General features: G+C 52.0%; 1 protein-coding gene across 1 annotated transcript; it reads left to right on the top strand.

The window, feature by feature from the left end:
- Positions 1 to 27,379, top strand: PYROXD2 (pyridine nucleotide-disulphide oxidoreductase domain 2). Its single transcript, XM_060101035.1, has 16 exons — positions 1 to 147; positions 4,709 to 4,728; positions 7,216 to 7,309; positions 7,392 to 7,465; positions 13,149 to 13,304; positions 15,249 to 15,402; positions 17,358 to 17,419; positions 17,512 to 17,609; positions 19,843 to 19,984; positions 20,369 to 20,503; positions 21,759 to 21,831; positions 22,094 to 22,250; positions 22,621 to 22,775; positions 23,481 to 23,587; positions 25,331 to 25,451; positions 26,208 to 27,379. The coding sequence occupies exons 1-16, from the start codon at positions 21 to 23 to the stop codon at positions 26,276 to 26,278; spliced, it is 1,746 nt and encodes a 581-aa protein (XP_059957018.1). The 5' UTR covers positions 1 to 20; the 3' UTR covers positions 26,279 to 27,379.

The following is a 27,379-nucleotide window of genomic DNA, read 5'->3' on the forward strand; positions in this document are numbered from 1 at the left end:
TGGCCTAGCCCGGGGCAGAAATGGCTGCAAGTGGCCGAGGGCTCTGCAGGGCCGTGGGCGCCTTTCCCCGCCCCGCTTGGAGACGAGCTCACTCCGATGCCAGGGGACGTCTGAAGCCGGAGTACGATGCAGTGGTAATAGGAGCAGGTAAAGTGGGCTGGGCCGGAGCCGAGGGGCTGAAGGGCAGCCCTGCTCAGAAGCCCCTGGCGGCCCTCTACTCTGGCACAAGCTGGCCAGGAGTTGGGATGAGAGCAGTTGCTGGTGTGGAAAGCCCACCTGTCTGCGAGCAGATGCCGGGGTTCTGGGGTTGGCTTTGCTGTCGACTCACTGTGTGGCCTGGGGCAGATTCTTGCCCTCTCCGGGCTTGAGTCTTCCCATCTAGAATGACCAGGGAGGACTAGGTGAATTCAGGGGTTTCCACGTATCTCCTGTGAAATTAGCTAGTTGCCACCATACTTTTGGAAGGCATATGGTATGTAAGGTTTGGAAGGAAAGAGCCCTGGGACAAGAAGTGTGAAATCCAACCACCCCACGTGCCCTGAGTTCTGGTCACCACCACCTGACCACTGAGACACCCCGCCCCCCACCAAGGACACTGCAGTTGCTCCATAAAGGGGAGTTAGGAAAAAATAGAAATGAGTCCCAGAGATCCTCCTGCCTATGCACAGAGGGTGACAGCCCCTGTTGCCTGCCCTGCCTGGGCACGTAGGAGACGTGCTGCTGTGACCCTGCTATGCTTTGCTGAGCCCCAGGAATCAGGGCACCTGATTCCACCGCGAGTGTGTGAGGCCGCGATCCAGGACCAGGCTGCCTTTCCTCGGGGCCTCCCACTCCCACTCACACACAGCCCCAGTTTCAGCTTCTGACATTATTTCCAACTGGGTTTATACAGAGCGACCATGACAGGCCTGGAAGGACATGCTCATCACACAGCTTTAAAGCTGTGTCCCTGTTCGGGCATTTCTTCATTTTTACCCCTACAAAGAGCAGTCATGTGCTGGCAAATGTTTACTAGTCACCTCTCCAGGGAAAATGTGTGCATATATATCCATACATAAGTTTATTATAAATACGGAAGTAAAAAGTGTAGCATACAGTTTTGCAGATAAAAAATACAATACTGGGCTTCCCTGGTGGCGCAGTGGTTGAGAGTCCACCTGCCGATGCAGGGGACACGGGTTCGTGCCCTGGTCCGGGAAGATCCCACATGCCGCGGAGCGGCTGGGCCCGTGAGCCATGGCCACTGAGCCTGCGTGTCCGGAGCCTGTGCTCCGCAACGGGAGAGGCCACAACGGTGAGAGGCCCGCGTACCGCAAAAAAAAAAAAAAAACAATACTCTAAATTCCAGGTAGCCAATCCATTCTTACCAAGTACCTGTGACTTCTGCCAAACTCAGTAACCAACCTGTGGTTGCAATTTGACAAATGAAAATAGTTCTGAAAAGAATGTTGTTTGATATTTTTATTTAAACAGCAGAAAGAAAGTGAAACAAAGATTTATGTCTGAACTTCACGCCTTCCTCAATGACGGGAATGACTTTGCTCAATCAGATAATGTTTTTCGAACGCTGGAAGAACAGTTCCTCAATTTTTTGCACCATTTCACAATGTAACAGCTACAGACACAAGTTTAATCTACATTATTAGCAGGTTCTCCATCACTTATCTTAAGTCTAACAACCAAAAACATAATAACTCAAGCCCTGGTGTGTAATGTTTGCAGATTTCCATAGTGTGAGTACTCCCACTGTGGCCTTTTTCAAAGTACCAATATGATGTCACCAAAGGTGAATTTGGGAGAGAGACGCAGCCAAGGATCATCATGTAGCATGGCCCCTCTATGGGTCTATAGAGGTAAATAACCGTGAAAGCATAGCCAACCGTTAAAGCAATGTGAAACATTTAGGGAGTGACAAGCTTTGAGTCTTTATTACCTTTGATTTTCATATAATTATTTCATTGTAAGTTGATGTAATTTAATTTTTTACCAGGGGCTGCGTTTGACAACTGTCTCACCAACTTCCAGGGCTGGGGGACTCCTGCTCCAGCCCCCACTGACTGGGCTCAGGAGTTGGAAGTGCCTCCCACCTTTCCTGCCCTTGGTGACAGCCCAGCCCTGCTGACTCTTGGCAGAGAGGGTTGATCGTAGGTCCCCAGATACCTGGGTGAATTGCCACAAGTGTGTGAGTCTCAGGCCTGAGTTTTCCTTTGGCGTTGCTTCTCTAATTGCTGGTTTGAAGGCATTTCCAGCCTGAGTGAGGAATACAGTGGCATCTTCTAAGATAAAGATTATCTCTGCTCCCTGAAGCCACACTGGGAACCTGGGAGCCACCTTAAAGAGGACCCTGATTTAGTCATTTGACTAACTTTGCCTAAGAATGACCCAAGGAACTAGTTAAAATGCAGTTCCTGGGCCCCCTACCTGGTGATTAGGATTCTGAGGAAGTCAGCACATCTAACCAACACTTGGAATGGATCTGGTGGAGGCATCTGCAGCCCACACATTCAAGAACCCACGTTCAGAGCAGCTTGTCTCCAGAGCTCCCCCGTGCCTGCTGCATGAGGAACCCTGCAGTCTGGCCTGGAGATAAGCTGAGCCTGAGCCCACAGCTTAAGACTCCTTCAGGGGGAAAGGAGAGGTCACCAGAAGCTGCAGGAAGGCTCAGCCAGGACTGGGGGTGGGGGAGTGGGGGAGGGCAGAGGAACTTGGGCTGTTGGATCCTCGACCTTTGCCCTTTGAGGTTTGTTTGTGCATTTGTGGGCTTACATGTGATGACTGAACTGGACCTTGTTGCCTGGAAGCTTTTATTAGTTTTCCAAGGTTTATGATCAGCACTGATTAAAAGGCAGCTACCTTTTATTGTCTGCTAGGGGACAGGTGCTTCACGTGCATTACTGGTTATCCTCCCTTCAACACTGCAGGTCCGGCAGGCCCTCTGTTTTTACACGTGGGGAAGACAGCAGAAGCCAGGATGAACCCAGGACAGTCTGCCTTTAATTTGTCATATGTATTTGAGAGCAGGGCTTTCCAAGTTTCAGGTTGCAATCCATCCATTCATGATTCCCTTCCATCATATTTTTGAAACTTTCTTAAGAAAATTATCCAAAACATATTAAAAATAGTACTAGGTCAATCAGCATTTTTAAATGAAATATAATCAAGTAGATCATCACATGCTTATCACATGATGATTTAATATTAGTTCCTGAAACTTTTGTTTCTGTGAAATACATTTATGTGTGTGTTGGGGGAGGTGTCAGGTCACAGAGTAAAATGCATTTCTTCCTCAGATCATGGTCAAAGAGGTTTAAAAAACTCCGTTTCAGAGGTTCCTTTAATGCATGATAAATTGGCTCAATGACCTCGAACATTCTGGCAGGTCTCTATGTGGAAAATGTAAGACAAAACCAACTCGGCCGTGAGAAATCCATCATGTGGGTCATTGCTGCTTCCTGTTTGTGGATGTTTGTCAGTTTAATGGCTGAGCCGTTTATTAGAGTCAACGCTGGGTTCAGGTTGCTGCTCAGAGAACATAGTTATCTTCTGTCATCTTTGAAGACTCAGAGTGCCTTCCCACCACCAAAGAGAAGCATGTGCCATGTGTCCCAGGGGAGGCCTGGCCCCCTTCCCTGAAAGCAACCAGGGCCTGTTCTCTGCCCATCGAGGACTTCTCCAGCTGCTGCATTTTATTCTGAGACTAAGGAAAGGGGAGGCCCCAACCCCAGGGCCCCATGTGCTCGGCCTGTGGGTCTGAGACCACCTGCATCAGAATGACCAGGGAGCTTCTGTGAAGTGCATCCTGGTCCACGCCCCCAAACTGCTGAGTAGATTCTGGGGAGGGGTTAGGGAATCGGTGTTTACCCGAGTTCTCATGTGATCCTGAAGCTTCTCAGAGCTGGAGAGGCACTTGCTAGCAGGGGGTTTGGTGTGGAACATGGGATCCCAAGCCAAGTTTCAGGGCTCCTACCCCAGGGGCAGCCTGCCTAAAATTTTTGGAAAGAAACTTTATAATAGACAAATCTGCCCAGTCAGCTGGCGCCCCTGAAGCACGCTGAGCTACTCTAGCGCACGTCAAAGCCATATGTGTTTCATTCATTTTGAGCTGTTCCTGTTTTATTTGGGAAACACTGGGAATTGACAAAGACGCCCCTTCTGGGGCACTGTTGTGAGCCACACTTGGGCACAACAAGCCATGCCTGGCAGCCAATGTCCACAGGACCAGCACTCACCTGGACGGCTGGTGATCCCATGCCAGCCAGGGACGCCCGGCATCATCGTACAGCCTCGCCTACCTCTCTTCCCTGATAAGTCAACTGTCACACTACCTCTGACAGTCCCCCGCTCATCCCCAAGTGCCAGAAGCCCAGCAATGCGAGGCTTCGTGGGATAGTTTTCATCTAATGACTGTGGATTTCTCCTTGTCCCCAATCCAGCATGAGCCACTGGCTAAGCCAGGGTGACAGGACTTTTTTCAGTTCAGGGCAAGAGCCAGGGTTTTCTGACTCCCCAAAGACTGGTGTCTTATAGCATTGAGCTAGATGCTGTTCCATCATCGAGGTACAGGTGAGGGGGTCCCCCAAGTTCTGCTACCTCTCCAGGATCTTCATGGGCATGGGGACAGGGGTGGGTGGCCACACTCCTCAAGGAATGTGTCTGTCTGCCCGCTGACCACTGTCACTTTCCTCCCCCCTCCTCCTTCTCGTTGCAGGACACAACGGGCTGGTGGCTGTAAGTCCCTCCCAATCTGCCCCGCTTCATTGGTCCCTGGGTGTGTGGTCCTCAGCAGGAGTGTAAGGAAGCCAGCAGGATGAAGGCTGAGGGGGAGAAGGAAAGGCCGGCTAGTCCTCGCGCCCTGGTGCTGACTAGCGGCTGGCTCGAATGGACACCTGCAGTAGCTAAGGAGGATATCAGGGGCTCCCTTGTTCTCCTCTCCTTAATGCTCATAGGTTTCCCCCATGACCTTTCAAAAGCGAGGTGATAAATAGCTGGGAAAGTGTGTAATAGGCATAGCCTAGGAGGCAGGTTGGAGCTTGTGGGGTCAGGTAACTGGGGCTGGGGGGCCTTTGACTCCAGATTGTGGGCTGTCCTTGTGTACAGACCCCATGTTCCCCAGCTAGGTTTAGGCCAGGTACCAACCTGGGGAACACAGCAGCTATACACGGTCCAAAGTGTGCCCTGGAGACAGCAAGGAAGCCGACCTAGCAGAGGAAGCAGGGCCCTGCCCCAGCACAGGTGGCTTCTGGGTCCCAAGCTGAGCCAGGCCAGGGTTACCCTAAGGCTGTGCTTCTCAGACCAGAGTCCATGTACCCCTAGGAAGCCACAGTGTGTGCTAGAGGGGTTCAGGCCACGAGCCTAACATGGAGCATCTTCCTGAAGCAGCGGCTGCTCTAGAATATCAATGCAGGGGGCTCAGCAACATGGAGAGCCAGGAGACCTGTGTTAAATCTTAAGACTTTCCCTGACATAGCCATTTTACTTGAACATTTCACAGGGGACATTATTTAACTCAACTGATCAGTAATTTAAAACATTGATTTTGTATTAATACCAACGTGCGTTTGTCCCCAGCTCTGCACTTTCCATTTGCGAAGGTTAAGGTGAGTCATTTTATCTCTCTGAGCCATGGTAAAATGAGAATTAAAGTGCCCACCCTCACCGAATTGAGGTGAAGGGAATAGATGATGTGCCCCAAGGACCCGGCTCATAAAGCCTTACACAAATGGTGAGCATGGGGACACCGTGGGGCGTCCCAGGATAAGAGGTATAGGAGGAACTTACTCTAGGACACGCACTTCGGTTGGCTGATTTGGGGACAGCCTAAGGAAGTAGGGGTTGGCTCTAGATTGGATACTGTCAGAGTGGAGGCAGCCCTGTGAGCAGGCATCTCAGTAACCGTGTGTGCGGGGAGGGGAGACTAGGGTGAGGAGAACAGTCACTGTGCACACGTAGCATCACTCATCTTGGCCGAGAGAGGGGGCATTTGGTATTTTGTGGTGGCCCAGTAGACCCTGTCTCTTTTGTGCTCAGACACAGTTATAAAGTGGGCTTTTGCTCCGTCCCATTTTGTCGTGGTGTAGATTATCCCTGTCTGCGGTCATCATTGTGAGATTGTTCACGTCTAGTGGGAGAAACAGGGCTTACCTCTGAGGGCCAGGCCACCTTGTGAATGTCATGTTGGGCTGCTCTTTTCTCCTTTCTTGTTAGGACGTGTCAGGAGTGTAGATTCTGGGTCCAGACCGCCCAGGTTCAGTTCCTGACACCTCTGTCCAGACCGCCCGGGTTCAGTTCCTGACACCTCTACTCATCAGTTCTGTGATCCTGAGCTATTAGCCTCACTGAGCCTCGGTTTCCTCCTCCGTGAAATGGGGAGAATCACGGTGCCTACTTCTAGGGTGGATTATATGAGATGATGCTTGCACGGTGTCTGGCACATTGTAGTCGCCAAGCAAACTTTTTTAAAAGTCTGCCTTCAGAACTACACCATCCCTGTTGTCACCTTGGGGGTGGTAGCTGTAGTGGTGTGAGGACCAGCATTTTAGGTCTGTAGACTCAGGACTAGTTCGGTTCAACAAATATTTATTGATTTTCCACTAAGTGCTAGAGAAAAGTTAATCTCCCCCCACCCGCATCATTTGTTCCCCAAAATAAGGCTGTGCTATAATCATGGCTTCATTGATTGAACACGTCCCGTGTGCCAGCGACCCCGTGTAAGCCCCTTCTAGGGACCAGCTCAGAATTCTCACAGCGACCCCATGAAGCAGTCAAAGTGGGTGTTATTATCATCAGCCCCATTTTTGCACATGAGGAGACTGAGGCTGGATGGATTAGGTACTGAGGCCGCCCCAGCAGAAAAGAGAAAAGGGAGTGGAACCTGGGCGGTCTGGCTCAGCACTCACCAGGCAAGCTCACCGTGCTGCCTGCCTCAGGCCAGTGAGGAGAGCGAGGCTTGCCACCCCACCTCCCCAGGAGATGGGCAAGAGTCCACAGAGGCACCGGACCTTGCAGGAGGGAAGGTCACCTCGGGCTGGGAAGTGGAGGGGCAGGACCAATCATGTCAGGTCTTAGAGAACACCTGAGGGGGGTGAAAATTTACGGGTGGCAGGGGGAAGGGCATATCAGAGACAGGAACAGCTTGAGCCAGCCCTGTGGTGAGGACCCTGAGAGTGTGGGTCAGCCCCCAGGGGTAAAGGGAGGGCCCTGTGTGCCCCGCCCCAGGCGGCATACCTGCAGAGACTGGGGGTGAACACGGCAGTCTTCGAGAGACGCCACGTGATCGGGGGTGCAGCTGTCACAGAGGAAATAATCCCAGGTGAGCCAAAGAGGTGGGTGAGGGGCGTGGGGGGTGACCACTGGTGACCCCTGGTTACTGTCTTCATCCGATTCATTTTCAGGGTTTAAGTTCTCCCGAGCATCCTACCTCCTCAGCCTGCTACGACCGCAGATTTACACCGAACTGGAGCTGAAGGTACAGCATGTGTGTTTGTGTGTGTTTGTGTGTGTCCACCTGCTCCATGGCTTGGGGGCTGGGGAAGTGGGCAGTTGCTATTCTTCCCTCCGAGGGTGTGTCTATCTCCCATGGTCTCCGTAGTGCCTGCCCACAAATGGGCTTTGTCTGGCCCACCCAGTGTCTTAAAGATCAGGAAATTTCATACGCAAATCAAACCTCTCGAAGAACAAGCTTTGTCAACATCAGGCCCATGTTCCTACATGCTGTACCGGCTGGCCCTTTACGTGGATTCGGTCCCAGCTCTGCTTTGTCACATCACTTCCCGGGGTCTGTCCAGCCCCCATAGGAAACCTGCTAGGACCCTTGGGCATCTGAGTTTGCGAAGCTGCCTTAGGACCTGAGCTGGTTTCTGCCCTCATTACACATGAGAGCCTGTCACCGTCCTCGGCAGCTTGAGTAGGAAGTCGGACTCGGGGACTTTCACCTCTCTGGGCTCCTGGGCCATTTTGAGGGCATTCTGAGAACTCACAGTCTGCCTCTGTCCACTCCTCTTAGCCTCACCTTGGTCCACAGTCTTGCCCCCCGCCCCTTCAGATTCCTTCACCCCCTCACTGCCTCTTTGACAAACTTGGTCATGCATTCCGGGACCCCACTTAGCTTACCTGCTCGGTGCCCCTGTCACCCACCACTTGGAGAAAGGTCCCCTGTGCCATCTGTATATGACATTGATGGCACTTCAGCACCAACTTTGCCCTAAATTTTAAATTAATAAGACATTAATCCACTGACACCCATTAAATAAATTATTCTTTGAGCCCCGAAGAGAGACACAGAGAGAGAGCACACACCTGTCACCAGCCAGGACTGGATGAAACCCTGCCAAGGCCTGGGAATGGGTCTGTGGACTTCAGTCCAAACCAGACGATAGGTGAAGGCAATTTTCAGACACACCAATTATGCAGAGTGGCAAGGGTGAGGGGAGGGGTGGGGGTAGACCCTCCTTTTGAAAAATCTAACTTATGAAAGCTGAGGATCACAGAACAGAAAATTTTACATCATTATTCTCTTTATTATTTTTTCTTTTTTAAATAATTTCCTGGGATTTCTTTTAATTTATTTTTTTCGCTGCATTGGGTTTTCGTTGCTGCGAGCAGGCTTTCTGTGGTTGAGGCGAGCGGGAGCTACTCTTTGTTGCAGTGCACGGGCTTCTCATTGTGGTGGCTTCTCTTAGTGCGGAGCACGGGGCTCTAGGCACGCGGGCTTCAGTAGTTGTGGCTCGCGGGCTCTAGAGAGCAGGCTTAATAGTTGTGGTGCACGGGCTTAGTTGCCCCGCGGTGTGTGGGATCTTCCCGGATCAGGGCTCAAACCCATGTCCCCTGCACTGGCAGGCGGATTCTTAACCACTGCGCCACCAGGGAAGTCCATTCTCTTTATTTTTTTAAAAAAGTTACTCATTTGAAAATGGTATTCTCATAGGGTTCCTTTAACTAGCAGCTCCCAAGTGAATTGAGTATATCCTTTGATCTCTGATCTTGGGCTACATTAATAGGAGAACGGTGCTCAGATCAAGGGGGGAAGCAGTCCTGCTGCATGATGCACAGAACTAATCCCCCCTGGAGTGCGGGGTACCTTATTTTAACAGGACGTTGACAGCTCAGAAGATACCTATAGGAGGGCAACTATTCCTCTTTCTAGGAATATTCTGTTTCCAAAACAATAATAAAGAGCATTTATTTTACCAGTGTTACATCTTGGGCTACGAGCTTTCATGCTCCGTCAATTTGTCCTCGTCTGTGAGACAAGAGCAAGTAGTGTCCCCATGTTATGATGAGGGAACCGATATTCAGGGGGGTTAAGTTCGCACACTAGGAAGTGACCAAGAACTTGAGCCAGGTCTAACTGACTCCTCCTCGTTCTGTGAGGTGCCGCCACCGTGGGCACCTTGATAGCCACCCAGCTCAGCCTCGTGCCCCTCCAGGCACTTTGCCGATGACAGTGGACCAGGTCACAGACACAAGCTCTTCCAGCAGCTCCGGCCTCGGTAGAGCACGGGACTGAGATTGCAGACTCCGGAACCTAACTGGTCGGTGTTGAATCCCTGCTCTGCTGTGACCAGCTGTATGACTTAGCCTGGTGGTGCCTCATCTTCCTCATCTGTAAGATGGAGATGTAATAGTACCTGCCTCATAAGGCTATTGTAGTGGTTGGTGTTTGCTAACCGTTAGTACAGTGCACGGGGCATGGTCAGTGCTCAACAACTGTCAGCTAGTATTATTAGGTTGGCCAAAAAGTTCATTCGATTTTTCCGTAAGATGTTACGGAAAAATCCAAGCGGACTTTTTGGCCAACCCAATATTATGCCCATTTGTCAGCTGAGAAAACTGAGGCTCCAGAAGGACCTGTGGCCTGCTACTTCCTATCAGACCTTCCCACTGTGGGCCTGTACCCGATTAGACTGAGCTCTACTTGAGCCAGAGGATGACTCTGCCAACCTGCTTGGGGCCTCACTGGGCCTGTTTTCCAAGTCTCAGTTTTCCCAGCTGTCGATGAGATCATCTCCCAGTTCCATGCACGTGGATAGTAAGCTTGCTTTTACAGTGGCCCCACAGTGAGTCGTGGGATCCAGACAAGGAGGGCAGAGCTTTTGCCCTGGGTGTATGTGGCAGAGGGGAGGTGGTGTCTTTCATCCTGTATCAGCCAGCAGCTGCCTTCCCCAACTCTCCCTGGACCAGCCTTGACCTCATTCAAGTGGCACCCCCTTGTCCTCCCTCCCACCTGCACTCACCTTCTGGCTCCCAACCCCATCCCTCTGCTCCTGCTCTCCTCGGAAATCTCTCCAAGGCAGGGCTGTCAAACTTTCAGGTGCCTCAGAAAAATCTGGGCAACTGGTGGGAAAGTGGTTCTTGCTCAGAGGAACTACGGGTGATTCTGTGGGACTGTGGTGGCCCAGGAGCCAATGATTCTGAAGCAGGAGGACCCCAGAGCACAACTCTGAGAACTGCACCCCTTAAATCTCCCATTTCTCTGGCCCCTAATGCACGGCTTGTCCCTTCCCAGCAATTTCCAGCCAGGACGGCTGTACATGCTGAGAAATCCCATGGGTAAATCAGATGCGATTTTCTCTTTTTTTTTTTTTTTTTTTGCGGTACGCAGGCCTCTCACTGCTGTGGCCTCTCCCATTGCGGAGCACAGGCTCCGGACGCACAGGCTCAGCAGCCATGGCTCACGGGCCCAGCCGCTCCACGGCATGCGGGATGTAGGATCTTCCCGGACCAGGGCACGAACCCGTGTCCCCTGCATCAGCAGGCAGACTCTCAACCACTGCGCACCAGGGAAGCCCACGTTTGTTTTTTACAAGAGGGAAACTGCGTGATCTGAGCAAATCTAATGGGGATAATATAATGATGGTTTAACAGCCCCTTCTTATTCTGACACCACATCATCAAAACCATCAAGAATAACAACGGCTCCCTTTATGAGAGAAAGTCCTGGAATCAGATAAATAAGTTAATCCTGTTCAATTATTGAGACTTGAAACAGCCCTTGGGATCCTCTTGGGTCCCTTTTTCGGTGAGGGGAGGTTATTGATTCATTCATTCAGCAAATGCTTCTGAGCACCTGCCCTGTGCCAGGCCCTGGGAGAGGCCTGTGGGGAGACAGAGGCGAGGGAAGGGGGCAAGGCTTCTGCTCTTAGTGAGAGGACTTCAGGGAGAGGTAAGTGCCACCTAAAGAAAGGAAAATAAAGCAATGTGACAGTGAGGAACTGGAGGTCCAGCCTGGACTGGTGACCAGGAAAACCTCCCTGAAGGGGTGATGTTTGAGCTAGCATTCGAATGCCAAGAAGTCGCCAGCCCTGTGGACATCTGAGCAGAAAGCGTTGCAGTCAGGAGGAAGTGAAGGTGGACAGGCCCAAGGGGAAGGAAGGTCGTGTGGCCGGAGCAGACAGTGCCCGGCGGAGAGGCAGCAGGTGGTGTGAGAGTGGGGCAGGGGCCAGAGGAGACAGGGCCTCGCGCGCTGTAAGCAAGGGCCTGTGCTTTATCCTGAGCGCAGGAGGCAGGCAGCAGAGGTGTTAAATCGAGAAGTGGAGTGATGGGATTTATGACTTTATGAAAGGTCATACCACCGGCTAGATGGTGTGGATTGTGGTGGAAGTAGCCGTGGTCGCAGGGTGGTGGCTCAGGCTGAGTCAGGGCGGGGACATGGGGACCAGGTCTGGAGGCTGAGCTGTGAGAGTTGGTGATGGATGGGATGCCAAGGGTGAGAGACACAGAGGAACTAGGGACACCACCTGGGTGGGAAAGAGTTCACTGTATCAAGAGGAACCAAGCTGGAAGTTCCTCCAGTTTGGAATCAAAGGCATTCCCCATCTTAGTGTTAGAAAGGGTCTTGCGGGTCTCCCAGCCTGCCCCTACCAACGCCCAGACTCACCTCCACAGAACGCTCAACCGTGGAGATCCTGCCATCTGGAACACCTGTGGCTTGGGGAAACTTCTGCTGTAATTATTGGAAAGATCTCTGTTGGTTTCCTCGTGTTTTCCTAAAACTTCTGCTCACAGATCTCATTTCGGGGGCAGGGGATGGGGGTGGGGAACTTGCTACTCAGGTGACTGTTGAGCAAAGACCTCAAAGAGGTGAGGGAGCAGACCAAGTATCTGGGGAAAGAAGTCTCTAAACGCCAAATTCGTCAAGTTGCACACATTAAATACATACAGCTCTTTGTATGTCAATTATACTTCAATAAAGTGGTTTAAGAAAAAAGAAGTCTCTAGCGGGAGCAGTAAGTCTTATTTGTGGAGGTAGCACAGACCCCTTTTGTTTTATCTCCACCTTCTTTGAAGAAGTAAATGTACTCTTGGAAAGTTCTGTGTGCAAGTCAAATATTTGTAAATCAAATCATATTTTCAGTGCATCAAGGGAACTTCCATTTAAAGTGACCCTGGAGTACATGAGTCTGCAAAGTAAATAAGTTGTTTCTGATGTGAATGATTTATGCACCTTGTAAATATGGATTTTCACATGACTGTGGCTTTATTGTGTCTTTCTCAGTTTTAATTATTATTTCTGAAATGGGGGCATTTAAAGACTAACACTGAGAGCCAGGGCTTTGGAGTCACAGGGGTGTGGTTTCAAAACCAGGATCCACCTCCCCATGTGACGCTGGACAAGTTATTTCACTTCTCTGAGCCTCTACTGTTGCATTTGTACAATGAGGATGATATACTTACAGAGCTGTTGTGATGTAACCATTGTAAACCCTAGTACAGTCCCTGGCACTGGGTAGCGTGGCGTGGTATGGTATGGTCTGCCATAGGGTGCCTGGGCAAGAGGGCTTTTTATACACTTGTATCAAAAATAGGAACCAGGAGGGCTTCCCTGGTGGTGCAGTGGTTGAGAGTCCGCCTGCCGATGCAGGGGATGTGGGTTCGTGCCCCAGTCCGGGAAGATCCCACATGCCACGGAGCGGCTGGGCCCATGAGCCATGGCCACTGAGCCTGTGCGTCCGGAGCCTGTGCTCCACAATGGGAGAGGCCACAACAGTGAGAGGCCCGCGTACAGAAAAAAAAAAAAAAAAAAAAAAGGAACCAGGACCACAGGCCTTGGGAACCTGCATGCAGGTACCTAAGTGGTCACACAGACACAATCAGAGAAGGGTCATGGGCAGATCCCTTCAAATGTTACCTGTGCTGTCTGTGTTCTGCAGAAACATGGGCTGAGGCTTCATCTTCGAAACCCCCACTCATTCACACCTATGCTGGAAGAGGGCACAGCGGGCAAGGTGCCCAGGTCCCTTCTGCTGGGCACAGACATGGCAGAAAACCAGAAGCAGATCGCCCAGTTCTCACAGAAGGATGCCCAGGTAGGGAAGGTGACCAGAGACTGATCTCCTCCATCTCAGCCTGGTGGCCGCTCTTGAAAAAAAATGGGCTTGGTTGGAGTTGTCCTAGAGCAGGTTGTCAAAGGCCACAAGGGTGTGGACAGGCCACTTCATCCGCCCTAGGAGGGCTCCAGTCTGTGCCAGCCTTTGATCTCAGGCACTGCAAAGAGAAGGGGTGGAGGATAGTTGGTTAAGACCAGTGAACACTGGAGACCCTCAAACCTGTGTGTGTTCAGCCTGAGGCCACTGTTCAGGTGGCCTCCACCTGAATTTCAAAAGGGAGTCCACTGGTATGTCCTTCTGTTCTATGTGCTTTCTACCTCTCCTGCTTTCATACAGGATTCCAGGTGGTCATCAATATTAAAACACATGAAGGCCAAAAAGAAGAAGGGGAGATAGAGACAGTTAAGGATAGAACATACGGGGTCAGGAATTTAGGACAAGAGCATCGTAATACATATTCATTTATTTTGGCATCATCCCCTGGCAGCCCAAGGTAAGAAAGTGTCCATGGTGGTGAGCAGGTCTGGTGAAGGGGAGTACACACATCAGATGGAGGAGGCACATTTCTTTTCCTAGGATTGCACTGTGAGGAATTTGCTGGGTAGCTTTTTCTAGATGAGTCATTGAATGTAACGGGCCTGGTGTGATTGGTTTTACAGATATAAAAAGATTCTTTGAATGGCCATTTTTGTACCAAGCCTAGATACAAGCTGAAGGCATAGCATTAACTCATATCTTGGTGGAGACATTTTTATAAGAAGAACCTGGGTTAACCAATCCATGTGTGTTGCTTTTTGTTGTGTTCATCTAGTTTTGGGTAAAACCAAGAAGACCACAGACACAGCATCTCTCTTCAGCCAGTGGTTTCCAAACACTGGCTGATGATCAAGTCAACCAAAAAAAAGTGCTTTTCAAGTGATTCTTTTGCGCAGTGAGTTGGGGTCCACTGCCTACACCCTCTGCTCCAAGTCCTGCTTGTCTCAGATGCACTGGAGAGGATTCAGGACAAGGCCAGGTCCCTGGGCTTAGAGAGCAGTGGCCTTGGCCATGTGTGGCCGTGGCCCTGTGTGCTGGGGACCACAGGAGCGGGAGGCAGAGGCCACATCCCACTGTGGAAAGTAAGGAGCTGAATTCTGGTTTTGTCTTTGCACGTTGTCGCATTAAAGACCTACTGCAGAGAAAGCTGTTTACCTTCATTTTAATCAAGATTCTCCAATGTACTTCAACACAGAGCTTTTCTTTGTGTAACAGTTGTTAAAGTTCCATGGGTATATCCATGAGTCTAGATGAACCAAAAATTAAAAGCTCTCAGCTGAGAATTAAGATAGGGCCTCGGGTAGCACGGGTGCCCATCCTTGCTCCTGTCGCCCATCCAGGGAGGGGGCTGTGGGGGTCATAACCAGGCTGTCTAAATGGATTCTGTTGCGGGAGGTTGTGGGATGAAGGGATGCAAGTTTCTGTCCCTGCTGATGACAAGAGGATGCAAGAGATTTGCAGCCCAGGAAGGAACAGTCAGCATGCTGGAATACAGGCAGAGATATCTTGCTTTTATCAGTAAGATATAGAAAGACAGGACAGAGAGGAGAAACTTTTAAGTGGTTTTTGGTTTATCACAGAGACCACTTCCTAGGATACTTGAGGTTTCCGTGGCTGACGACTGGTCTTGGCCAGCATCAACCCCCTTGCCCCTGCCACTACATGGTGGCCCTCCTACTATCCAGGCTCTCTCTGACCTTCCCTAGTATTGACATCAGCACACAGACCTAGAACTGGGAGTAACTCAGCACAGCCAGGCTGAGCCACACTGGGCGTGAGGCCTGAGGAATCGAGCCTCAGCTGGGGGGCAGCTGGAGGGCCAGGCCTGGGGACAGTGTCTTTGTGGGATTCTAGGCAATGGGGCCTTGACTCGGAGCTCTGTTCCAGGCCTTTCCCGAATATGAGGCCTTCATGAATCGCTTGGCGTTAGCCATTGACCCTCTGCTGGACTCAGCCCCGGTGGACATGGAGGCCTTCCAGCGGGGCTCCCTGCTGCAGAGGCTCAAGTCGCTCTCCACCCTCAAGCCCCTGTTGCAGGCGGGTAAGTCCAAGGGCAGGCATCTGGGCATGATGAGCACCTTCATGTGACTGAGCCCATTTTCTCCTCAATTGGACGTAAGCCTGAACCTCCAAGGCAGCCTGCCAACTGCCATCGGTTAATAGGGGCCACCTGGAGCACTTTTTTTTTTTTTTTTTTTTTTTGCCTAGCCGCTCCGTGGCATGTGGGATCCTCCCGGTTCGGGGCACGAATCCGCATCCCCTGCATCGGCAGGCAGACTCTCAACCACTGTGCCACCAGGGAAGCCCCCACCTGGAGCACTTTAAGTGACAAAGGTTTAGGATGGCGTGCTCTAAAAATAGAGCCTGAGCCAAAGGCTTATGTGGGAGTAGTTCATTTTGAAGGGGGATCCCAGGGAAAGGAGGGGAAACGGGAAAGAGGGAGAGTCGATACCAGGGTGCATTACTGAGCTGGCCACCACTGTGGCTGATGAGGTCCTTCCCTCTGAGAAGCCTTAGGAAATGCACATGAGGACATGCCCAGGAGAAGAAAGGGGAAACATTTACCCATTGGGTTCTGTCCCCCAGTGGTCAGAGGTTGCCCCCTGGGGTGTTAACTTCCACATGAGGCATTAACTTCTGGGTTGTGCATCCATGGGTGCCAAGTGGGTTCCCGGGGGTGTCCTGTCATGGTGCCAGGGAAGCCCCAGGGAAGAAATGAAGAGGCGCATCTTCAGGTCTGAGGTGGGATGCTGTCAGGTTGCACTGTGTGAAGCTGACCAGAGCCTGCACGGAGCTCGTCACCATAGGCATGGCTGGAATAAGAGATGGGGCCAAGAGAGTTTGAAGAGATGCCCCCATACAAGAAAGATGCTAGATTATTGGGCTCAGCAAGAAAAAACTCTGTGATGAATTAATGATGTCTGCCGTGGGTATGAGAATGGAAGTTTCTTTTCACCAAGCCTGCTATTATTTTCTACCACTCCTCTAGGGTACAAAAACCAGTTTAGCTTCTATATTCTAGAAAAGTACTGCATCGGTTAGCTGTGGTCACAAAATTGCTGCATAACAGACTACAAAATTCCAGTGGCATATAAAAATAAACATTTATTTCTCAAGTGTCTGCATGGCTCAGCTGGTCCCAGCTGGGCTGAGCTGATCTGGTCTGATCTCATGCATGTGTCTGTGGCTGGGGCAGCTCCGCTCCAGGCGTCTCTAATCCTCTTCTTGGAAGCCACAGGTTAGTCCAGGCGTGGCCTTCTTATGTCAATGACAGAAGCACAGACGGCAAGCCCCAATGTGCAGGCCAGTTTCAAGCCTCTGACTGCATCACATCAGTAAACATTCCACTGGCCAAGCAAATCATTTGAGCCCAGAATCAAGGGGCAGGGCGGTCGACTCAGCTAGGGAGGGAAGCGGTGCAGAGTTACATGGCAAAGTGTGTGGACACGGGGAGGGGTGAAGGGTCAGAGCCAGTAGAATCTACCACAGACACCAAAAGTAGACATCGCCTCCCAGATTACCAGTCCAAGGAGCGTCATACAATAAACATTCATGTAGTAAATATTTATTGAGCATCTGCTACGTGCCAGGCACCAAGCTGGGCACTGGGGCTACAATGCCTAGGGTTCATGACCTCTGCCTCCAAGGTCCTAGTGCCCAGTTACTCTCGGAGATAGCTTGAATCAGTATCAGAGGAATGGGTTAGCCAAGCTGCTGCTTCCCAGGGCACGGCCTTACAGAACTCAAAGTAGGGGAATAAGATACAAATTAAAAATTGCCCCAAAATAATTCTAACAGATAAAACGTATTAAGTGCCTGTGGAAATGCTTTAGAAATGCTCTACATACTTCGTTTAATCCTCACAATAGCTCGTAAGGGTACAGAATATTTTGCCCTCCCGTTTTACAGGTGAAGAAACTGGTGCAGAGACATTATGGATCAGAGTGCTCCCTTCTTGCCTGTCTCGGTTCACATTTTATGGATCTCCTCCTTTAGGTCGCATCCTGGGAGCCCAGCTGCCCCAGTATTACCAGGTCCTCACAGCTCCAGCTGTCAAGGTGAGGGGCTCCCCAGCCTCAGGCTGGACCTTGCAGTGAGGGGGCCTCTGCTCCCGAGGTAAGCCCTTCTCCTGGCTGTCTTGCTGTCCCAGGTGCTGAATCAGTGGTTTGAGTCTGAGCCTCTAAAAGCTACTCTAGCAACGGATGCTGTGATTGGAGCCATGACAAGTCCCTACATTCCGGGGAGTGGGTGAGTGTGGCAGGTGAGGTGGGGCAGCAGGAGTGGAGCCGATTCCCCCACGAGAGCAATAACTACTGTTCCTTGAGCTCAGCCAGTGAGCCAGGCAGGAGCCAAGCACTTCACACAGGATTCACTTAAGCCTCGAAGCAACCCCTGAGAGCCGTGCTTCAGAGAAGGGAAGTATCCCTCCCAAAGTCACACCGCTAGTAAGTGGCAGAGCTGATTTCCAGCCCAAGTTGTCTGACCTCCCCCCAACCCCACCCCGGGTTTTCCTTCTTAGCCACTACTCCCTACTGCTTCAGTAGAAACACCTCTGTCCTGCTGCCTGTGATATCTCAACATGAACATCTTCTTCCCTATCATCTATCTATCTATCTACCTGTCTACCTACCTATCTACATACCTATCTACCTATCTACCTATCTACCTATCTATCATCTCTTCCCTTCCCACAAAGCCCTGTTGCCTGTCCCTCTCCCGCAGATCCTTTCCCTGGCTTCCAGGACTCGCACACACACAGATACCTTCACATGGATGGGAAGCTGCCTTTCCCCTTGTGAGTGGGGTGGGGGGGTGGGGATGTTGACAGTCTCATCCGAGAGGGGGCAGTCAGACACAGTGAAGTGTGTAGTTGAGGTATGATTTAATGAGCCCCTGTAGGAGCAGGAATGGAGGGGTGTGTGTGTTGTGTGTTTTGTATGTGTGTTGTGTGTGTGTGGTGTGTGTGTGTGTGTTGTGCATGTGTGGTGTGTGTGTGGTGTGAGTTGTGTGTGTGTGTGTGTGTGTGTTGGGATAGAGGATGCTGCCAAGTCTTGGTCCATTTCCAGTGCACCAGAAGATGCAGCTAGAAGCTGTCAGTGTGGCTTATCTCAAGGGATAAGAGCACACTTTGGAAGTGGTTTTTCAACACACACTAAGCCAGCCCCAAATTCCCCAGGGCCATGGAAAAGTGGGAGTTGGCAGCAGTTGCAACATCTTGGCCAAGATCAACCAGCCAGTTTGGATTTTCCAGCTGGGGCCTCTGGTCCTTTTCTCTGTGGGTGTTCAGGAGGCTTAGCTACTGCCCAGTTTGTGAAATGGGCCTTTAAGTCATTTGTTTTTTCATTAATTCTTTCAATAAATATCGTTGGAGCACTTGCCTGGGGACTAGGTCCAGGGACACGGTAGTGAATGGGGTTGAAATCCTAATGGGGGAGGTAGACACAGAGCAAGGAGTGGACTAGAGAGCTGTGGGCACTGTGATGGTGGGACAACGTGGTCCAGGCTCAGAGAAGCCCCCCATGAGAAAGAGATGTTTCATCCGAGACTCTAAGGACAGGAGGAATTAGCCAAATAAAAGAAGAGGGAGGAAGGGGCTTCTAGATTCTGGAACACCATGTGCAAATGTAGGAGCTGCAAGTGGATTATATGATCTATTCAAGGCACTGAGAGGTTTGGCTTAATAGGAGTGCGGGGTGTCTGGGGCGGGGGGGTGTAGGGAGGGACGAGGCTGACGAGCAGGCAGGATCCCTGAAGGCCGGTTTTGGAGACTGGCCATCACCCTCAGAGCACCGACAAGCCAGTGAAGGCTTGAAAAGAGCTGAGTGACAGGAGCATAGCTGAGTTTTGAGACTGGGCTCCAGGTTCTACGTGGAGAAAGGTCTACAGGGAGGAACGAGTGGGAGAAGTGGGTCCAATTAGGAGGACGTTACTGCAGCAACTTAAGAAAGAGAAGAGAGTGGCCTGGACCAGGGAGGAAGCAGCAGGGAGTGGGGCCTTGGAAAGTTCTTTGGGAGGCACTCGACGATGTAGGTGGTGAGGGCCTAGTAAGAGGCAAGACTGACACCCAGTTTTCTGTTGGAAACTAAAGGTGCCATTCACTGGGATGGAGAAGACTGATGGAGAATGGGGACAAGGGGATGGGTTCAAGATGCCTGCCCAGAGCCATGCCAGTGGAGACATCTGTGGGTAGCTGGGCATACAGGCTGGCACTCAGGAGAGAGCTGGAGAGGCAGGTTTGGGCATCGCTACCACATTGTTGGAACCAAAGCTCTGCCCCCAGACGTTTACAGGGGGAGAGGATGCAGAATGGGAAACGAAGGGCTCTTGCAAGAGTCTCGAGCTCATTTAAAGGATAGTCGGACAGGGCTGGATGGGGGCAGGGAGGGGCTGAAGATACAGGATGGCAAGGACTCTCTGCACCTAGAACTCTGAGGAGATTAAACCCCACCTCCAGCCACTGATTCTGATGATCTGTCCTCAGGTATGTGTTACTCCATCACGTGATGGGGGGTCTGGAGGGGATGCGGGGGGCCTGGGGCTACGTCCAGGGCGGCATGGGTGCCCTCTCCGACGCCATCGCAAGCTCAGCCACCGCACACGGAGCAAGTATCTTCACTGAAAAGGTGAACAGCCCCTTTACCCCACCCCAATTTTTGGCAAGGATCTTAGATTAGAACAAAGTCTCAGATTTGGAGGGTCCCTCATTTTACTGACGGACAAGGCCGGGCTCAGACTCGAGGAGCTCGGGCTCTGCAGCCTGTACTGCTGTGAACAAGGCCCCAGTTCTTCTGCCTACCCGCTTCGAATTCACAGCCACTATCCCGCATTTGGGCTGAGCCTTTGCATTGGAGGGGTGGGCTAACGCCTCACCAGGAGCTGCAGAGAATCGGGGCCGGGGTTGACGAGGCTGTGAGTGCCTAGGAGCAGCATGGCCAGCGGAAATCCCCCGAGACTCAACCTGCATTTCCCTGCCCGGGGACCCTGGGGGCTCCTTCCCGTGGCTTTAGACAGTGGCCAAGGTGCAGGTGAGCAGTGGAGGGCGCGTTCAAGGAGTCGTGCTGCAAGACGGCTCGGAGGTAAGGAGCAAAGTGGTGCTGTCCAACGCGTCACCGCAGATCACCTTCCTGAAGCTGACGCCACAGGTGAGGCTGGGGGTGGAGGTGAGATGTCTGCCTGGGGTTGGAATGTGGAGGGATCAAGGGGACCAGGGCCACATCAGGGTGGGAGATGCGAGGGCCAAGTCCCTCCGGATGTGGGGAAATCTGTCTTCTCTCCTTACCTAACGGGCAGGGAGCAAAGAGCAAAGAAGCCTCACAGGTGAGGGGAAAGGTCCGGGGACGTGAGGTGACAGAGGCCAGGCAGTTAGCAATTGGCAGAGCCAGAGCTAGAACTCAGGTCTGACTTTCAACCCAGGGTTACTTCTACAGCTTTCCTACTATCCTGATTTCTCCCCTCTAACCAGCTCTAATTCCACTGTTTGTGTCAGTGATCTGTTGCCACATGAATGTTGCATAACAACCACACAGCTTCTGGGCGTATAACAAGAAATACGGATTTAGCGCACAGAGCAGTAGAAATCAGTTCGTTGATCTTGGCTGAGTTCACGTGATCGGGGCTCACTCATGCGCTCCTCCAGCAGCTGCGGGTCACTAGTGGGCCCTGCTGATGGCCGGGGCTAATCCAGCGGTCTCTGTCGGAATGTCCAGGATGACTCAGCTCTGCTCTGTGTATCTCTCACCCCCTGGCATGGTAGTCCAGATCTGGCAAAAGGCAAAACCGAGCAGACTCAATCACGCAAGTGCTTCTGTTTGCATCCTATTTGCTGACATTAGCTTTATCTCATGGCCAAGCTCAGTCACGGTGGGAGGGCAATAAAAAGGGGTGTGCGTACAAGGAGGGTTGGGGACTTGGGACAGTTTTTGCAATTGATCACACCTTCCCTCTCCCCCAAACATATGATAATACGTGTATGAGCATGGAGCTCCCAGCGATTTGGGGACTATTCTTGGGGACAAGGCACCACTTTTCCTGAGTGATTCCACTAATCAAATTCAGCAAACATCAGTTCAAAAGCATCTTGAGACAATTTTGAGATCATCAAGACTTCCAGGAGCTTACAGACCAGAGGTGAAAGACGCTGCAGCCCAGGGGCCATATCCGTAGCAGGAGCTGGTGTGGGCCATTTACAGCCAGGACGCTGGCAGACTGCAAAGGAGGAAGTGGTTAGCGCTGAGCTGGAGGGGTCCAGGAGGGCTTCACAGAGGAAGTGGTTTGGCCGAGCTCTGAGAGAGGGAGAGGGTCTCCAGCACTACAGGTTGAGGGACCAGTCTGAGCAAAGGAGTAAAGCAGCCCCCTTGGGGCCTTGGCCACCCCCAGGGTAGAACCTTCTTCTTTCAGGAGTGGCTTCCTGAGGAGTTCGTGGAGAGAATCTCCCAGCTGGACACCCAGTCGCCTGTTACCAAGATCAATGGTAAGAGGCACACCAGATCGTAGAGCTGTTTCTTTTGAGGTTATCTGAGTGAGAAATCTCCATGTCTGGGAAAGACTGACCTGCATCATCATCTCTATCCCCCGCCCCCCAGCCTGCCCCCCAGTTTGAAGGTGAAACACTTTTTCATACTTTTTCCTTCCAGTCCACCATGCGGGTGAGCAGGGGATGGGTAGAGATAGAGGACTCTGGGGGGCTGAGGACACAGGCCTTTGGGCCCTGACCCTCCTCTTTGGTCCCTCAGTGGCTGTCGACAGGCTGCCTGACTTCCTGGCGGCCCCCAATGCTCCCAGGGGCCAGCCGCTGCCCCATCACCAGTGCTCCATCCACCTCAACTGTGAGAACACCCTCCTTCTCCATCAGGCTTTTGAAGACGCCATGGATGGCCTGCCTTCCCACAGGTGGGGGCCCTGGAGACACTTGAGCCCCTGGTTAGAGCACAGGAGGTGTGGTGGGATGGCAGAGACCGCTGCTCATTCACCACCCTGGCCTGGGAGGGACCAGAGAGCCTGGAGCCTGCCGGTCTGGCCGGGGACAGGGGCCTGGAGATGAGGGAGCTCCCCGTGGGTGGTCTGGACTGTCCTGGTGGTCACCGAGCCCGTGCAGGCAAACGCCACCATGACCTTACAGAGATCATAGGCCCGGCCCCAGCATCTTCCCATCTTAAGCCTTCATTTTGTCCCGTCATCTCAGAGTGGCTCCCCAGCCCCTTCCCTCGGGCAGGTGCTGCTCTTCAGGCCCCACCCTCTCTCCTCCCCGTGTCGCACGCAGACCTATGATTGAGCTCTGCATCCCTTCCTCGCTGGACCCCACGCTGGCTCCCCCCGGCTGCCACGTCATCTCCCTCTTCACTCAGTACACACCCTACACACTGGCTGCAGGCAAGACCTGGGATGAGCAGGAGAGAAACGCTCACGCAGACAGAGGTAAGGAGGGCTAGACCGCCCTGGCTCCACAGTGACAGCTGGCCGAGAGTCCCGAATGGCCTCTCCTCCTGACTGCCCCACTCAGGATTAACACCTGCAAGTTCTGTGCCAGGGAGAGAGGAGTACCCAGGGAAACCTAAATCAACACAGTGAGTAACTGCTGGGGTCGGGCCCTGGGCGAAGAAAGCCAAAAAGACATAGTTCCTGCCCTCATGGTTGCTCATGGTCCAGCGGGGGAGACTAACAAACCAATCTTACAGTACAACGGACCGTGGGAACCAAAGGAGGAAGCGGTGAGCCAGAGAGACAGGACAGCTTTCCAAAGGAAGGGACATTTGAGCTGGGTTTTAAAGGATGAATAGGAGTCGACCAGGCAGCAAAGTGCATTCCAAGCAAAAGAAATAACTTGAGCAGAGCAATGAGGTGAAGAAATTTTTACATGTTCAAGGGGAGACAAATGTTTAGGGTTGGAGTAAAAAGGTGGGAAAGAGTGGGAGGCTCTACTAGCCTGACACCTATAGGCCTCTGTAATGAATTGTTTATTTGCCTGTGGACTGTTTTTTTGCTTACTGAGGTATAATTTGCATATGAAAAAATATCCATTTTAGGTGTAGAGTTTAATGAATTTAGTAAATATGCCGAGCTGTACAGTCGTAACACCTCTTTCTCCTAACACCATCTCTTTTCCCTGTGTTCGACACCCAGTGTGTGATTGCATTGAGGCCTACGCCCCCGGCTTCAAGAGCTCCGTGGTGGGCAGAGACATCCTCACACCCCCTGACTTGGAGAGAGTCTTTGGGCTTCCTGGGGGGGTGAGTACAGGCCTGGGGTCTCTCGTCACACTCTCCCTGTACCCCGACTCCCTGGCATGCCCACTCGGCTTTATCTTGTCCCTCCACACCCAGCCTTCAGCAGGAAGAGAGGACAGAGGCAGAGACCACAGCAGAGAGGGGAAGAGACGCAGTCAGGTTTGGACAGTGAGCGAGGAGTGAGGAGAGGCAGCAGCTGCTGAGCAGGTCACCGGGACTGGGACTGCGGCCCTTCTGCCTGGATGTCCATGTCGGCCCCTCCCATCTGCCTTTCTTCAGAGGGACCTCCCCTCCCCCAGGCTGCATGTGCTCACACTTCTCTTATCAAAAACTCACTGGTGGCACAGTGGTTGGGAGTCCGCCTGCCGATGCAGGGGACGCGGGTTCGTGCCCCGGTCTGGGAAGATCCCACATGTCGCGGAGCGGCTGGGCCCGTGAGCCATGGCCGCTGAGCCTGCGCGCCCGGAGCCTGTGCTCCGCAACGGGAGAGGCCACAACAGTGAGAGGCCCGCGTATCACCAAAACCAAAACCAAAACCAAAACAAAAACAAAACTCACTGAGCCTAGAGGCAGGGGGATGGGTCAGGAGGCCAGATCAAATAAAGCAGTGACTAGCTTCGAGTGGCTATTGAGCCCTTAAATGTGGCCAGGCCAAAATGAGATGTGCTTCGAGTATAAAATGCACCCCAGATTGCAAAGACTGAGTACAGAAAAATGCAGCATGTCTCATCAATAATTTTAATACCAACCACGTGTTGAAATGATAATAGTTTGGATCTATTGGGTTAAATTAAATATATCATTTAACTGGGTTAAATTAAATATATTATTAACAGTAATTTCACCAGTTTCCTTTTAAGTGTTAATGTGGCTACTGGAAAATCTAAAATTCCATGTGTGGCTCCCATTATATTTTTACTGGACAGCGCTGGTCCGGATAGAGAGTGAGAGAGGCCAGGCAGTAGGAAGGGAAGGGAAAGGAGGCGGAAGGGTTGGGCAGGTGGATTGAGAAGTCTTGATAAATGTGCGTGCAGAGGGCGGGTGGAGGGGACGTAAAGGGTCCACCTGAAGGCCAAGGAGGGGGAGGTGACGCCATCCACGGAGGCAGGGAAGACTGGACAGGAGCCGACTCGAGGGAAGAGGATGAGCTCAGTTTGGGACACGTTGATGGGGCAGGTGAAGGTCATCCCCACGGTGACGTCCAGCAGATGTTGGTCTTGTCCAGACCTGCCCCGCAGGTGTGCCCTTCCCCCTCCCCCACACCTCCTCCCTCCTCGGCTGGTCTGACCCAGGCCAGTGGAGCAGAACCGTGCTCAGCTCCCAGTATCCATCTGCCATTTACTGTGACCTTGGAACCCCAGGGCACAAGCTCAGCTGGGTGTCTTGGCCAAAGACACACGTGCCAGCAGTCAAAATAAATCAACTTCCTCTATTTTTCAAACGGAGTGAGGGGGATTCATAGTCCACATCAACATCTTTAAAATCTCCCTTTTCTTTCCCATTCAGTTTCCTTGCCCTCTGAAGATGCTCCCTACCATTCTTCCTTCTTGAAAAATGCCTCTAGGAAACTTCACCCCCAGCCCTAGGACTTGTGCCTATTCTCTCTCTTCCCCTCCTCATTCTGCATCACAAGAGCCCGAGAAAACATCCTGGAAGGAGAAGAACCTTCCTTGGAGAACAGGGGAGGGGAACGGGGTGGAGAATGTAACACTCCTATGTTAACGACTGTGGCCCTGCCTCCTGCAGAATATATTCCACTGCGCCATGACCCTGGACCAGCTGTACTTTGCCCGCCCTGTGCCCCTGCACTCCAGCTACCGCTGCCCTCTCCGGGGCCTGTATCTCTGCGGAAGTGGGGCCCATCCGGGTGAGTGACCCTCGGTCCCACTACCCTGTGCGGGCATCGAGGGCTGGCAGAGGCTTGCAGACAGGGGAGCAGGGTAAACAAGGGGGGAGGTGAGAGGGAGGGAACTCCCAGGAGAACAAGCCATCACCCACGTTGAGAATTCTCTGGCCACAACCCTCGGGTTAGCTCACCTCCTCCCCACGAGGCCTGGGGATACGTCCCAGTGGAGGCATCTCTCCAAGTTCCCATGGTGGGTTGGGTAAGACCCATGCCTCTAAATTCCCCATCCGTATTTGAGACCAGTAAGGATCGGCAAAGTTCAGTTTCTCAATTTTAAAATTCTTCGCTGCTCTCCTCCCAGGCCTACTGACCCCACGGAAGCTCATCTCATATAGATGCTTCCTCTGAGCTATGTGGGCCCCAGCCCCCCAGACAGGGTCCATACTTCCATGACTTCCTCTCAAATCCTTAATCCGTCATTCTAGTTTCACGTGCTGGGAGTCTCGCCATCTGGCCCATTGGCTCTCAGGCTGGGGTCGGTGGAGGCAGGGGGCCACTTGCTTGGACCAGGCACCTGGCCCTTCCTGCACTGATGTAGGGGAGTCCAGGATCTGTCTTAATAATCATCCCAGGTGATTCTGATACCCACGGCCCCAGCATCACCCTTCAGGCGTCCCTGCTCTGCTTTGTGGCTGGTGCCTCGGCAAGTCCCATGGGGGGACGGAGGAGTGGGAGGGGGGTGGGCACAGCTTTGGTTCATGGGAGACTCCCTTCCAGGAGGAGGTGTCATGGGAGCCGCTGGACGCAATGCAGCTCACGTGGTCTTTAGGGACCTCAGGAGCATGTGACCCCAAACCAACTCTGACCCAGGAAGATGAATTCACCCTTGAGATGTTAAGTCTCCATTGGGTCAGCTTCCCAGGATATGGCTTGAGGCAGGCGAGTCCTCAAGGCTCAAGCCACTATTCTAGAAAAAACGTACAAGTTACACTGGGTCCTGGTTAACCTTGCATCTATGGCTTCTTGAATGAACTGGTTTTGTTTTATATCGATAGTTTGCATTTTTCTGTGTATTAGTACAATAGGTAATATGTAATAACCGGCTGGGATAAAGTTGTCTGGAGTACCCAGTAATCTCACAGCATCAGCTCCAAACAGTCCGTCTGATCAACAAGCATCCTCTCCGCACGGTCAGGCCCCCTCTACCAGCTGATTGAAGGACTGCCCTGGGGAGGCCCAGTCTACTGCTGGCACATCTCGGGCAAACTGTATAAGAAAGGACCCAATTCCCCAGTGCCCCACAAAGTCACCCACAGGGGCCTTGGCCTGAGCAGTGCATGGCCTCTCAGGCTGTCAAAACTGCCCGAGTCAGGCAAACAGCAGTCAGGGTGAGTGCAAGGTGGGTGTAGCTGAGGGCCATCTGGGGACCTGCATTCCCAGCTCTGGAGATTCAGCCGCTTTACTTCCCATGAGCGAGCCACACCTGTCATCACTATGTTATTCGGAAGTGAGTGGGCTTGTCATTCTTGACCAGAAAGTGTCACACAAATGTCCCATGGTACTCCAGCTTCTTCCATCCCAGCAGCCAAGGCCGTGGTCCAGAGCCCCCATCAGCAGAGGAGGTGCAACGTTCCCTGGGGCATCACCTCCCTGCCTTTCCTGGGCAAATTTATACAGATTAACAAATACCTGCCTTATTACTTAACCTCGATAAACCCAGATTTGTTATCTGTAAAGGAAGTGTTTTAAAGATCAAATCAGACAATAGATCATGGTTTAGTCCACTGTGTGGCACAAGATAAGCATTTGGTACACAGTGGTGGTCTTGCTGCTGATATTGTTGGTGGAGATATTATTGTCATTTCTGGATTCTGCAAAAAGCAGTCTTTTTGACATCCTTTTTTAAACCAGGCACCAAACTGAAACCAGCCCACTAGAAGCAGTGTGAC

Source organism: Mesoplodon densirostris, chromosome 1, assembly GCF_025265405.1.
Source record: "Mesoplodon densirostris isolate mMesDen1 chromosome 1, mMesDen1 primary haplotype, whole genome shotgun sequence".
Classification (NCBI taxonomy): domain Eukaryota; kingdom Metazoa; phylum Chordata; class Mammalia; order Artiodactyla; family Ziphiidae; genus Mesoplodon; species Mesoplodon densirostris.

Bases quoted from the DNA above. Each gene is read 5' to 3' on its own strand.
- PYROXD2 (XM_060101035.1), top strand. From the start codon at position 21: ATGGCTGCAAGTGGCCGAGGGCTCTGCAGGGCCGTGGGCGCCTTTCCC. The intron at 22,251-22,620 runs GTGGGGGCCCTG...TGTCGCACGCAG, and splicing joins GATGGCCTGCCTTCCCACAG to ACCTATGATTGAGCTCTGCA. The intron at 25,452-26,207 runs GTGAGTGACCCT...ACTCCCTTCCAG, and splicing joins CGGAAGTGGGGCCCATCCGG to GAGGAGGTGTCATGGGAGCC.